This window comes from Leucopleurus acutus (genome assembly GCF_964270905.1).
Source record: "Leucopleurus acutus genome assembly, chromosome: 12".
Classification (NCBI taxonomy): Eukaryota; Metazoa; Chordata; class Mammalia; order Artiodactyla; family Delphinidae; genus Leucopleurus; species Leucopleurus acutus.
Genome location: NC_139154.1, coordinates 49,686,889 through 49,700,592, shown reverse-complemented (window position 1 = coordinate 49,700,592; position 13,704 = coordinate 49,686,889). Strand labels below are relative to the sequence as shown.

The following is a 13,704-nucleotide window of genomic DNA, read 5'->3' as shown; positions in this document are numbered from 1 at the left end:
AGACAAGCACTCAAAGCAAGAAAATGTTTTGATCAATAGTTTGGAAATTGACTAGATGGGAACTCAGGCATAGTCTGATGAACATTCTAAGGATTAAATTCCTTTATGGGGAAATAAACTGTGTCAAAACCTCCAAATTACACAGTGCCAGCATATATCAAGACCCAAAGGCAACATTCCCACCAGATTGCGCATGTAACATAAATACCTCTATTTGTCTTTGCACAGATGTGGGTAAATTTGGAAGGGAGAGCCCTGAGGTCAGTGACTATTAGGAAGGTTATGTATGTCCTCATAAATCACTTTGCTATACAAGTGAATAGTGGGTAGGCAGATTAAAGGACAATTGTCCCTGTCCTTTTACTACTTTTTCTACTGCATGACAAGTACCCACCTAGACCAGGAACTGAATTCCTCCATTAAACTAGGAAAAGACTGGCAACTAGTTATTTGTACTTACTTAACTTCAGAATGAGTTTCTGCATTTTTAGTCCCCTACTTCTAATTGTGGAATAAAGACAATTTCTATTAAAGCATTTTCATTTTATCTTTAAAGATGGAAAATCTCTGAGGTACAGTGTATTTCAGAGAATGAGGTGTAAAAAAAAAAAAAACTACATTTCACCTACCAATAACCAAGACTTCAAAGGTAATCATATTCAATCTTGGGGGAAGGTGGAGGGTTTACAAAAAGAAAGAAGAGTTGTAACCTTAATCTCTTTCTGCTTCCTATCTTCACCGATCCTCTATTTTCCCAGAAAGAATAAGCCTTGAAATGGCTACTTACAGCTGCTAGAGGAGCAGTGATCGCTGCCTGAGGGTATAAATTTGTAATCACTCAAAATTAAATCCTAGAAGATTAAACTGGGAATCCCTATCCTCCACCACCACACCACTGCTAAGCCCACTGACATTTACAAACCATTTCTTTTTGCATCCCTATAGCCCAAGATTTCCAGGATCAAGGTTGTTTCTGAAACTGAGATTTTAATTATTTCTAAATATCTTGACATTCTTAACACTGACGTTATTTTACCTGTTAAGAGTTGTTTGAGAACGTATACTACTGGAATGGATACTCTGTTAAAAGATAAATGTGGATAATAAGACTTCAGATGCAAAAACCTACTTGATAAAATTTACTATCTTTACCTCACTAATCCTAAATCTTAATATAATCCTGTCTCTAGACTCAAATGTAAATAGATTTCTAAATCCCAATAAATCCTAATCTTGGTTTAGACACTTACCAGAAAAGCTCCAGCTCTGTATTTTCGAATAAAATAAAAATACTCTGGACTACTACTTCAAACTGCCAAAATTTCCCTCACCTGCTGGAACTGACAAGAAAACCAAGCAACCAACCTAATCCCTGAATCTCTGAACAATGTAGCATCTTTATGCCTTCTCTAGCTTCTCATCTAAAAAGAAGCAAGAGAAGAGAGAAAGTATCCCTAAGACCATCTCCCCTATTCCTCAACCTGCTCTTTTTTAACAGACCTGGCCTTGGGTCTACACAACAACACTATCCCTGCAGAAGTCAGGGATATCACCCAATATCAACTAGCACTTCCTTCAAACTGCCTAATCTTTAGACTGCTGGGTCATAATTAAACAATTTAATCAGAAAAGAGGCTTTAACCAGTCTAACAGTTCCTCAAAAAGTTAAACAGAGTTACCATTTGACCTAGCAATTTCACTCCCAGCTATATACCCAAGGGAAATGAAAACATATGCCCACACAAACACTTATACATGAACATTCATAGCAGTATTATGCACAATAGCCAAAAAGGGGAAACAACTCAAATGTCCATCAAGTGATAAATGGACAAATGAAATGTGGTATATTCATGCAATGAAATATTATTCGGCCATAAAAGGAATGAAGTACTGACACGTGCTACAACATAGATAAACTTTCAAAACGTTAAAAGAAGCCAATCACAAGAGACCACATAATGTATGATTTCATTCAGATGAAATGTCCAGAACAGGCAAAATCTATAGACAGAAAGTATATCAGGGGTAGCCAAGTAATGGGAGGAGTGGTGAAGGGAAAAGGGATTTGTTGGCTAGTGAAAACAGGGCTGTGTTTGAGGGTGGTGGTGGTGAAAACTTTCTAACGTTGATTGTGGTGACTGATGGTTGCACAACTAAAAACCACTCAATTATACACTTCGAATAGGTGAAACTGTATGGTATGTGAACTGTATCTCAATAAAACTGTTGGGAACAGAGCTGGCACAATCTCAACCATCGGGAAGCAGTTTTCCACACAACCCTCTTCCCAAACAAGCAGATTCTACTCAACCTTTTTCAAGTCCTCCAAAATAAATTCAACATTTATAGTTTGAATAAAGCTCCCCAGGTGATTTCTCTATACTCCCACTGCCATCCTAACTCCTTTTGGAACTGCTGATCAAAGTAAAAAGCTTTTACTGGATTTTCCAGGATACCCATAGGAACTAGCTTCAATTTCAACAAGAATGTGGTAGCAGGATCACTAAAGGGGATAGAGTGGTAGGCATCTTTGGCTTTGTGGTTAAGTAAAACTTAACTCAAGAAAATATACTGGGACTTCCCTGGTGGCGCAGTGGTTGAGAGTCCGCCTGCCGATGCAGGGGACACGGGTTTGTGCCCCGGTCCGGGAAGATCCCACATGCCGCGGAGTGGCTGGGCCCGTGAGCCATGGCCCCTGAGCCTGTGCATCCGGAGCCTGTGCTCCGCAACGGGAGAGGCCACAACAGTGAGAGGCCCGCATACCAAAAAAAAAAAAAAAAAAAAAGAAAGAAATATACTGAAGGAACATGCACTATCCAAACAATAAATCAGTATACTGTTTTGCATTAAATAATAACAAAAAATTTAAACGTAAAAGGCACTTTGGAAGTGAACATCATTTGGCCACCTAAAAAACACAAAGAAACTCATAAAATTACTAAAAGTGTTATAGCTGATTGGTAATAAAAGTTACTAAAAGGGTTATAGCTGACTAGCAATCTGATGTAATAAAAAAATCAGAATATGTTACGGAACTACAGTCAACATTTTAAAATGAGATCAAGTCCTGCTGATTTCCCCTCCCTTGTACAATACTTTCATTTAATACTGAAAACAAACAAGCAAAAAACCTAACTATAGCTATTCTGCTAAGCAGCTTTACTTGAATTTGAGTTAATAATTAGCATGTAACATCACTGAAAATCAAGGCAGACAAAAGAATTCTTATTTGAAGATTAAAAACAATTATTTATTAGAAAATCCAGGTTTGTTAGGATGTCTTTGGACAGGTCTAGATTTTGGAAAAGGGAAGGAGAAGAGGAGAATTTAAGAATCCCAGGGAGGCACGGTCAAAACTAAACATACTTCCCGGGATTAAGCAGCAAGTAATGGTACTCTTTACTGTCAGAGAGCAGGCTGAAAAAGCCTGAAAGTCACTTGTTTAGACTGGGAGTTCCCTGAGTGAAGAGACTGTGTCTTATTTTTGGATTCCTGGTGACTGGCACAAAGCAGGTCAAGAAATTCAATTCAATTTAAATTCCCCTAATTTAAAAGGGGAAAACGTCTGGAAAATGATCACCCAAAACCAGAACCCAACACGTATGTAATCTGAATTCACAGAAACAAACAGAATCACTTAGCCTATTTTCCTCACCATATCTTTTCTCTTAACAACCTTGAACAATCCACTAGTGAAGTTTCTTAATTATCTATAATCTTAAAAGGGTGCATCTGACTTAAAAGATCCCATATCAAAGATTTAAAAACACATAAGTCTGCTGTGTTTTATGTCTATACAGTATATAAATATGTAAGTTTATGTAAGATAAAAATAAAGAAGTTGAGATACAAGCATCAGATTTTTAAATATTTAAGTTTACAAGCCAAGTTCATGGTGAGCATAAACTTCCCCCAAAGTTAACAAGATATTAAAATTTTTAAATAGCTACACTTCCCTCTTATAACAATGCGTAACTACAAAAAATACACACACTTTTTCAAAGCAAATGTCTCACAGACCCAGAAAGATGTTCACATCTGTGTGAACACTGACTGCAGGCACCAGGGGGCCTCCCAAGAATAACTTGATAGTAAAGGAAAAGACAAACAAGAGTTCCTGGTGAAACTTTGCTTCTTCTTCAGTCTTAAGAGACTCAGTCTTAGACTGCTGGAAGGCTTTCACATCTGGAGCAAGTATACTGTAGTTTGTTACACAACGGGTACACAGAGAACTGATAAAACACCGACACTTTGGCTGAAAAAAGGAACTAGCGCCCTCCCTTCCGCCCCCCAATCACACAATCTTCTTCTGCGATGATTTTCCAAATGTAAGTACACACTGTTTCACGGTGGCAAACAATTATCTTCAGGAAATTTGAAAGCCAGTAACAATGGATATGTAATCCTTCCACGGTTTCTGACAGAGAGAACAATAATTTATTTTTTTTAATGGCGTAATTTCTTTCCTACACACTCACAAAGCAGCTGGTGATGACGCAAATTTTAGGGTAAAGGGATTCACTGGCAGAAGGCAGCGACTGACTTTGAATTATACCCTGGCCTCTCCATCTCTTCCCTTTCCCTCAATCCCCGACCCTAGCATAAAACTATCCAATTACAAACAGAAGGGCCCAGAAACTTCAAAAGCTGCTAAGACCTGTAAATATCTTTTAAACACAAGAGAGGCTTTACAATCGACCTTTTCTAAGTTTGTGCAGAAATTAAATCCTGCTCAAACCTGCTAAAATTCTCAAACCCGAAAATCAATCCCTTCAGCAAACGTGTCTACATTTTTCTTGCGCGCATCTTCAGCTCGCTCAAAGACTTTTGGCTTACTATGCTTTAAAGCTAAATAATACATGGGCGGGACTCAACTCCCGCTCACGTTATCCTCTCCTTGAATAGAGTTTGTCCTGTAGCATCATGTAAAAATGCCGATCAAACAGTCGACTCAAGGAGAAGATTTTTAAAAATTCACTCCGGTAACAAGAAGCGGAGGCATCCAAGGGCAAGGCACAAAGAGAACAGAGAAGAAATACACGTCCCACGGGCGTACAATGCCCCGGAGCACGCATCCCGGCACCCTCCTCGCGAAGGGTCACCCGGCACCCCCGCCGGCGCGCCGCCGTGCGGGTCCCCGAAGGTCCGCTGGGGCACTACTTGCCTGCGGGGACAGCCCCTGACGCCCGGCCTCCCCTCGGCCGTGCTCCCGGAGGCCGCTCCCCCCGGCCCACCAGCTTCTTTGCCCCCTCCTCGGGGGCCGCCTCGGGGCGGGAAGGGGGGGTCCCCTCGGGCTCCGGCGGCGGAGGAACAAGGAGGGCTAAGGGAGGCGCCCCCTCCACGCGGCCGGCCGGGCCCCGACTCACCCTCCAGCAGTCGGGTGATGAGACTATCCACGTTCAGCTCCCCGTCCGCCATCTTGTCGGCACCAGACGCTCCTTCCCAGCAGCGGGAACAAGGGCTTCTCGACGGCGGACGCTGCGGCGACCGCTCGGCGTTCCCTCACCTAGAAGTCACGCGGCGTTTCGACCCCGGTTCCAACTCCCCCTTCCCCCGGGCCCTCCCCCCACCCCCTTCCCACCAAGCAGTGGAGCACGCACACACTCGGAGGCACCCACGAGAAAAAAAATAAACAAGTGGAGCCCCCAAAAACCGGGCCGCGTCAGACCCAGCCCCCACCTCCTCTTCCTCCTCGGCACCGCCCAACTCCGCAAAGCTCACCAGCGCCGCCGACGGCCCCTCCCGCAGCGCCACTCACTTCACACCGCCCTTCCCCGCCACCGCGCCACGCAGCCCTCCGCGCAGGCGCACGGCGCACTCGCTCGCGGCCCCACCTCGCCCGCGGCCTCCGCGCAATCGCACTGGACTCGGTTCTCCCGCCGCCGCCGCCGCCGCGCCACTGCCGTCGCGCAGGTGCGGCGGCCTCTCTCGCTACTTCCACTGCGCCGAATCTTCGCGGCTGCGCAGGTGGCGTCCCTGAGGCTCCCATGGTTTGCTGCGCTGGGGAAGCTCCCATTACGCAGAGCGCGCGTAGGCAGCGCTGGCCTTCCCGCTTCTCAGCTTCCCGGGTCTAGGGCGCTCAGCAGATGTGGTTGTGCTCTTTCCGCCTTGCTTTTGTTTTCTTGGTTTCAGTCCCTGGTTTTGCAAGTAGTTCCTCGTTCCCGGTAAGCGGGAAACGCGGACTGCGTTACCCATGTTTGAAACTGGGTTTACACGTTTGGAAAGCAAGAAGGGGTTACTCTGCTGGAGCAGTTTGACGTTGCACGTAAGGGGTTTCATACCTTACGGTTCCACAAGGTTGGTTGCCCAAGTGTCCCTGGATGAAATAAGTTAAAGTGGGCCCTGGGAGGGTCAGCAGTAATAATATTTTACATGGGTACCGTTGTCTGCCTTCTATAGAGCGCTTTCACATATCTTACATCTTACATTCTGTGGATACTGCTTTTCCACAGTGCATTTTGAACAAGAAAAATACCTTCATTATATATTGCTTAATCATCCTACCTTGTAATTGTTTTTGCATTTATCTCCTGCACTCGACCGTGAGCTCCTACACGGTAAACCCAATTTATCTTTGTGCCTGCAGCTCCCGCTGTATCTGGTATGTAGAAGAGAGGGACAAAGAAACGCGGAGGCTCAGGAAGGTTGGTTGCCCACCTCTTCTTTCCACCACAGAATTCTGCCTCTAGAAAAGCAGGGGAAAGAGTAGCCACGCAAAGGATCTGGGTAAGCAAGAGTTTTGGGCCTGTTCGCAGAAGTGGTCAGACCAAAAGTCTTCACTCATTCCTCAGGTGTTTGTCCAGAAACTCACAAACAAGATGCTGTCTCAGGCTCAAGGCAGTGCTTCTCCCACTCACATATCACTAATAATAGCTAACATTTTTGAGATCCCTGTATGTGCTCTGGCACTGTTTTAAATGTTATAGTACATATGTTATTTCATTTAATCCTTACACCAGCCCTGTGAGGTAGGTACTATTATTATCTCTACTTTGTAGATGGAATTTATTGAAGCACAGTATGGTTAAATACCTAGCCCCAAGTAAATGGCAGATCTGGGATTCAAACCCAGGCATCCTAGTGCCAGAGTCTGCACTCAACAATTGTGATATACACCCTCTCAGTGTATGTGAACTGAGATGCTTAAATATGCATGTGTTACAACATAAATGTCGAGAACAGAAATCATACTTTTTTGGGGAAAAAGCATTATCCAATCAAGTGCTTTATGATGGTTCAGATGACTTACAGAGATAGGATTTCCTGATCCCTTTTTTTCTAGCTTTCTCTCCATTTCAAGATTTAGCTTGTGGATTGGTGGTGAACACAGAACAGGTGACAAGCTATAATGGTGATCCTGTCTGGAGTAGTTTTCACAGACTCTTATTGCCACCAGTTCATCTTAGGGCCTTTATAGGTGAAGAAATGGATCCTCATCAAACTCTTTTGTTAATGACCATTTATTTATACCCTGCTTTATTCCAGAAGAAGGGATTTAAAGTAACTTACGTAAATACATGAAGTAGGATAAATTTAAAATATGTACAGAGAAAAAGAGCACAAAAGAAAACTAAGAGTGGGGAAGATAAGATAAAACCAGCAGTATTGTATGTAAAATGCATGGTGTAAGGTCCTATGGTTTGCTAGGGATAAGTCACAAATATGATTCTAAGCTTTCTAGCAACCAAGGAAAATTGCAACCAATGAGTAGCAAGTGGAGTAAGTGTTCTGGCTGAGCTGGAACTGAGACTTGAATAGACCAGCTTGTGGAGTTGGATGCCGCTTTCCCAAATCTCTTCCATGAGCCTCTAAAAGAGTAACAGAATGTTTAGAACACTTAAGGTGTCTTCTTATCCTCCAATTTTCATGGGGCCCATGAACCCTGTGAGAAAGAACTTTGAACCCTGTCCTCCATTAGGGTTTATATATATTCAGATATATTTAAGGGACAAGGGACACTCAAAGGAAACTGGATTGAACAGAGAGAAAGTGAGCATCTTAGAGAAAATCACCCCAAGTGGAGGAGGGCAGAGAGAGGCCGGTCTCAGCAGAGTTCTGGGAGTCAGAAGAGCTCAGAGGGTGGTTCTGAGTACCGTCTGGTACTGCCTGCAGCTGGAGATGCCCCTTCACCCCCACCCCACCAGGTTTTCTAGTGCCTTCGAATCCTGGGTAAGAAGGGACTATTATAAAAATGAAAGAGCTCTATCACTAGGGGCCCAACCAACTTTCCTGTGGGATCCCCCTCCAAAAATATTATGTAAGAATTCAGAATCAGACGTCTTCAGATTTTGAAGCTTAGTGCATATACTATGTATTACTTAACACCCCAGCAGCTTCTGGGGCAGCTCACTATATGAATATCCATGTCATGTAAGGTAAATAAAGACTGCATTTTGCCTCATATCAGTTCAAGTCAGAGTTGCCGTTAAAGCAGCCTCCCCACCCCGAATAAAACGTATTTATTGAAGGAAATTGGAAAACAAAGAAAAAATATAAAAATCACCTATAATTTCACCAGCCATAGCTAACCACTTTTCTGTTTTATTTCTGAATATATATTTATATATTTTATATCATATATAATATAATTATAAATATATTTATTTATATAGACATATATATGTCTATATAAATTTACACCAAGGAAGTAGAGCATTCTTATGAAACTTTTCGTAAGCCGAAATGTCATAAAGCAAAGAAGCAATTACCCTAGGACACATCTTGCTAACAGGTGCACAAAATAAATCGAGATAAAGCACAGATGCTCACAGACACAGTTCAAAGTTATGGCAGCCTGATGCTGAGATGCTGAGTATAGTTCCTAGAGAAGGAACTTGGCGGTGCTTGATGTGTACATTTCCTCTGTAATGGCTTGCTGCAGAACTAACGCTAATCACTATTTTTACTTTTCGCCTTTTTTTGTAACAGTGAAAATCCTCTTTGGATTTCTTTTGGTTAGCAGAAAAAGATACTCACGTAGGTCTTTCATAAAAGCAAAGTTGCATACAGTGAACTTTCTAAAAGCAGGGACTAGATAGATAGATGTATACCCATTTTGTAAAATTGGGATCATTCTTCACTTCCATTTCATCCTACTTGGTTATGTGAGTTTTCGTGTCACATTTATGTGAATCTCAGTTTTCAAAGTTTATTTAGACCTTAAAATGTGGATAAGAGGTTGAGGGCAGAGGAAGAGGTAAGACGTGGAGATCCAGAGGTCAGAGGAGACAGTGCTGCAGGCAGCAGCAGCAATAGAGGCAGTCAGAGCCACGATGAGGTTCAAGGGTAGTCGGGTACCAAAGAGACAGAAGCCTCACTTGACAGATACTGACTCTCAGGAAGTTCTTGGCCTGAGTGTGAGCAGTGGTCCATGGGCAGAATGGGGGTTGTCAGTTAGGGAAGTCAGCAGCTTGGAAGCAGGACACGAGAAGGCTGCCATTGGTGTAGGAGCAATGTGTGGTGGGCAGCAGCTCTGTAGAGCACCTGAGCCTGGAGACCAGCAGACTTTAGAGCAGAGGACTGGCAGGGAGTGGTTCTGATTGCATGTAGGAAACTGCCTCCCTCTCTTTCTGGACATGTGGCAAGACTTAGGAAAAGGATCAGGCTAAGGTCCTGCTCCTGGTGAGACCAGGATTGTTAATCCAAGAGACTAGAGGGCAAACTATTAGCTAGACTCCCAACCCAGTGTGGCTTTAGATAGTGGTGTGTGGGAGCCAGCTTACACTGGCTCATGAGAGCCAGTTGTTAAACCTTCAGAGAATTTTGCAAGCCAGTTGTTAAACAGAGTCATTATTTGAAAAGTAAATTATATAGACTTACAAATAAATATAACAAAAACAAAGGTAATTATTGCTCAAGATTCATCACATTCTATTTATGTTGCTACATTTTACTATTATGTATAGTCTAAAGGTTGTTAACATATACTGTATCTGTATGGTGGAAATACTATATAATGAAATGCTGCTATGCATCTCTTTCCAACTCTACCTTCAGTGATATTATATTGGCCATAGTGAGAGCAGTATTTACACCAAGGAAATTAGCACATGTTACAAATCTATCAGCTTTTTCCACCCGAAAGCTGGTTGTTAAACATTTACCAGCATACCACTGGGCTTAGGGAGGCATAACATGCATGTTAATATCCTTGGGTAATTCCAGAAATGTCTGTGGAGGGAAATTGGACTTCCTGATTGTAAAGGACTTGGGGAATCATGATTTAGGGTCTTAATAAAATCATGATTTTATTTGTACTTACTGACAGGAAATACCTGGGCCAGACTAGTGCTCAGAGGAGCCCAACTATCACTGTGCTGAGATCAGAAAGATGTCCCTATGGAGTGTCCTCAAAGAAGGCACTTTGGAACACAGTGAACAGCAGCCTCATGATTCCTTTTAGTAAACACAGCACAGACTTTCATAGGGATGTTTTATATGCCTCTTGATATTAGCCAGTAGCCAATATGGTGTGAAAGTGAATAGGTTTAGGTAGCAAAGTGTGAAGGTTGTGATAGTGATGTATAGCTCTTTGCTGCCTTGACTAATCCAGGATAACTTATAAATGAATGAATCAACATTCATCAGGCTGTCCTTCCATGAATATGATTCCTCTTAATCAAGTCTTTAATAGTCTTAAATGACAGTAAGTTCTAAATTTTACTAGATATACCTTGAGGGCAGCCATTCTGTCTATCAAATGTCATAGACTTTTGTAGTCAGCTTAATTCAAGGATACTGAGAAACCAGACAAGGACACATGCATCAGTAGGAGGCCACCCCTGTCAGTACAGAGCCAGACCTGGTATACACCTAGGCAGGGCCAAGAATTTTGCTTAGGATTTACTTTTGGTTTCATTTCAATACACACGTGAGAGAATAATCAAGCACCAGAGTGATCAGCTAAGCCATAAGGCACGTCCTCAGTCATTTTAGCCCCCCAAATTATAAAGCCAGGTATAACCAAATACCTCTTCCCCTGCCCTTGGCCAAAACCCTCCCCCTTCCTCCAGTTCTGACACCCCCAACTCTCTCTCTCTCTGTGTCTCTCTCTGTCTCTCTGTCTCTGTCCCTGTCTCTCTCTCTCTCTCTCTCAGTGGAACATTGTCTCTTAAGGAAACTCTCTGGTGTATGCTTCAAGATAAAATGATCACAAAATAAATGCCTAGGTTAGCGTGGGGTTTCTGTCCAGACCGGCTGCACCATGTCGAAGGTTTCCTTTAAGATCACACTGACGTCGGACCCACAGCTGCCGTACAAAGTACTCAGTGTTCCCGAAACTACACCTTTTACAGCAGTCTTAAAGTTTGCAGCAGCAGAATTTAAAGTTCCTGCAGCAACAGGTGCAGTTATTACCAATGATGGAATAGGAATAAATCCTGCACAGACTGCTGGAAATGTTTTTCTAAAGCACGGTTCAGAACTGTGAATAATTCCTAGAGATTGTGTTGTTAATATCTGCTGCTTGGAACATAAAATCCCCTTCCAGAATAAATATTGGTATTTTTATTGTTGTAAAATTGGAGTCAGGCATTTGAAATCCTATGAAAACACCAATAGTTGATGAAGTAATGAAAGGTAACTCTCTGTCCCTTCTTGTTGTTCACACTCTTCATGTGAAGAGGGGACACTTCTCTGTTGAGGGTGTCATCACCATAGAAGGTCACATTACTACCTCACAGCACACACAGGTGGTTCGTTGGGGGTAAATGGATTATCCACCTGTGTCATAACTGGAGGGTGCTTCTGATCATTCTTTCTGAGAACATTTGGAAAATTAAAATTTACTGAATTTTCCTATTTGTCTTTGAGTTAAAAACATAAAAACTTATCAATCCATACGTGGCAGTTTGCTTGATAGCATCTGACTTGCAGACACAAAAATAGTTGAATTCTTCATTATATATCGTTTATGATAAAGGATCACATCAATGAATAACTGTCTTTTTATCATTTAGCTTGTTTTAAAGTTTCAAACTTCTTGAGTTCTTATAAATTTTAATTTAAAATTCAAATAGCCAAAAATTGAATTTTTGATCTAGCCCCTTACGTGTAACATTGGTATCCCATGCCAAAGAGTTTGAGACTAAAGTAGAAGCATCAGTTGCTGAATTATGCATTTCTTTATTGATCTTTTTTAAAAAAACCTTTAAAACAGAAATCCTAATATCCTAGAATATTAGGATGATATTTCCAAATAACGTTCGGGGAGAAAGTATTGTTGTAAAGAAGATCTATTGTTCACGACAGAGCTCAAGGAAATGCTAACTGAAATGCTCACTAATTCTACCTTCTGAAGACCCAACATTTAAGGAAGTGTTAAGATTAGTTACTAGAATGAATAAGAAGCTACGAAAGGCAGATGGGGAAGCCCAGATGACCAGGCTTCTAGTAAGAAGGAAAGAAAAATGAAGGGGAGCAGAAAGCTGTAACAGAGTGTCACAGAAAAGGCCAAACTGGATAGACAAAACTGCAGAGGCTATGTTGGGAAGAACTGAAAGGAAAATAAAATACTTGACATTGTTATGAGGAGCAGAAGGCAATCAGAGAAAGCAAAGCATAGGCCTTGTCAACATACAGATTTCAAAATTCCCCGTAGAGAATCTAAAGAATGATAGGCATAAGGGAAGATTTTATTTGCCCTTAGAGAGGACATCAATATCTGTGCACATCTTGAAAGGTGAAATGAAGGCTCGTAGTGACTGAAAACCAGTGCTTGACTTGCTGTATTCTAGATGGTACGCTCTCTGTAGGCAGGCCTGGTGTCTGTCTTGCTCTTTCTAGGCCTGGAAATGTAGGCTTTCATTGGATATGTGTAGAATTATTCATGGATAAAGTATTTCTAAGACCAGTTTTTATCTAAGTGTGCATAGGCTCTAGGTTCATTGGGAAAAAAAATAATGCAACCGAATCCGTATCCAAAGGGTAATGTTGGTTAAGTTTAATGAAGTAACTAGATATTGTTCATATGTTTGACAAATGAACGGCAGGATTCTGAATTGTAAAGGGAAAAAAAAATTGTGCTGAGGTAGTATGTTGCTAATGTTTGGGGAATTTTTTATTTTTATAAACAAAGTCTGATGCTTAAAGACTCCTGGTCTTTAACAACATTAAGCCTCAGTTAACCAGAAATTTATGAATACACATTTTCTGAATTTTTGTTTTATTTAGATGTCCCCCATTCTGTTTCTAGCACAAAATTCTGCCTGATTTGTTACATTAATAAGTTTTATGATGTCTTGTACCATAATTTGTTTAATATTTTTTTCTTTGGTTGGAAAATTTTATTGCAGTAAGTTCTTAAAAAATATTTTCTTAAAGAACTAGACATTTTGTTATTAAATAAATGTGATCTGTAACTTTTTGTGCAGAATGTTTTGAAGTGTTGTATTTAGTTTAAATGCTTTATTGGTACATAATTAATATCTTGTGAAAATACATTTTCTTATACCATAAAAAAAATAAATGCCTAGTAATTGAAAGAGTTAACTGTATAACTGTTAACTATAAGACAATTAAAGTTGGAGGGCTGCTATCACAAAGGATGACTAATTTTTGAAGAGTTGATCTGTGGCTCTTTTTTTTTTTTTTTTTTTCCCCTCGTAATTAGATTACAGGGCTGTCTATTTAGGTCACTCCCTAGTTTGTTACAATAAAACCATGTCATCTACCTATATGAGATTGTTTCTCTTTCAGTGTTCT

At 41.3% G+C, this 13,704-nt stretch overlaps 2 protein-coding genes across 3 annotated transcripts in view; one reads left to right on the top strand and one right to left on the bottom strand.

Annotated features, from left to right (window-relative positions):
- The window catches only part of PPP1CB (protein phosphatase 1 catalytic subunit beta), a 38,463-nt gene extending 32,528 nt beyond the window's left edge, over positions 1-5,935 (bottom strand). The window contains exons 1-2 of one of the 2 annotated variants that reach the window (XM_082852343.1): positions 5,683-5,935; positions 5,370-5,509 (exon numbers count right to left, since the gene is read on the bottom strand). In XM_082852343.1, coding sequence (XP_082708469.1) covers positions 5,370-5,421 — 52 coding nt within the window. In that variant the 5' untranslated portion in view covers positions 5,422-5,509; positions 5,683-5,935. The remainder of the gene's footprint in view (positions 1-5,369; positions 5,510-5,682) is intronic. The other variant, XM_082852342.1, reaches the window with a different exon arrangement.
- A 5,242-nt stretch (positions 5,936-11,177) lies between these two features.
- LOC309969524 (ubiquitin-fold modifier 1-like) lies at positions 11,178-11,479 on the top strand. The gene has a single exon (XM_082851360.1). It carries the CDS (start codon positions 11,207-11,209, stop codon positions 11,429-11,431), a length of 225 nt encoding a protein of 74 aa, XP_082707486.1. The 5' UTR covers positions 11,178-11,206; the 3' UTR covers positions 11,432-11,479.
- Positions 11,480-13,704: the final 2,225 nt, after the last annotated feature.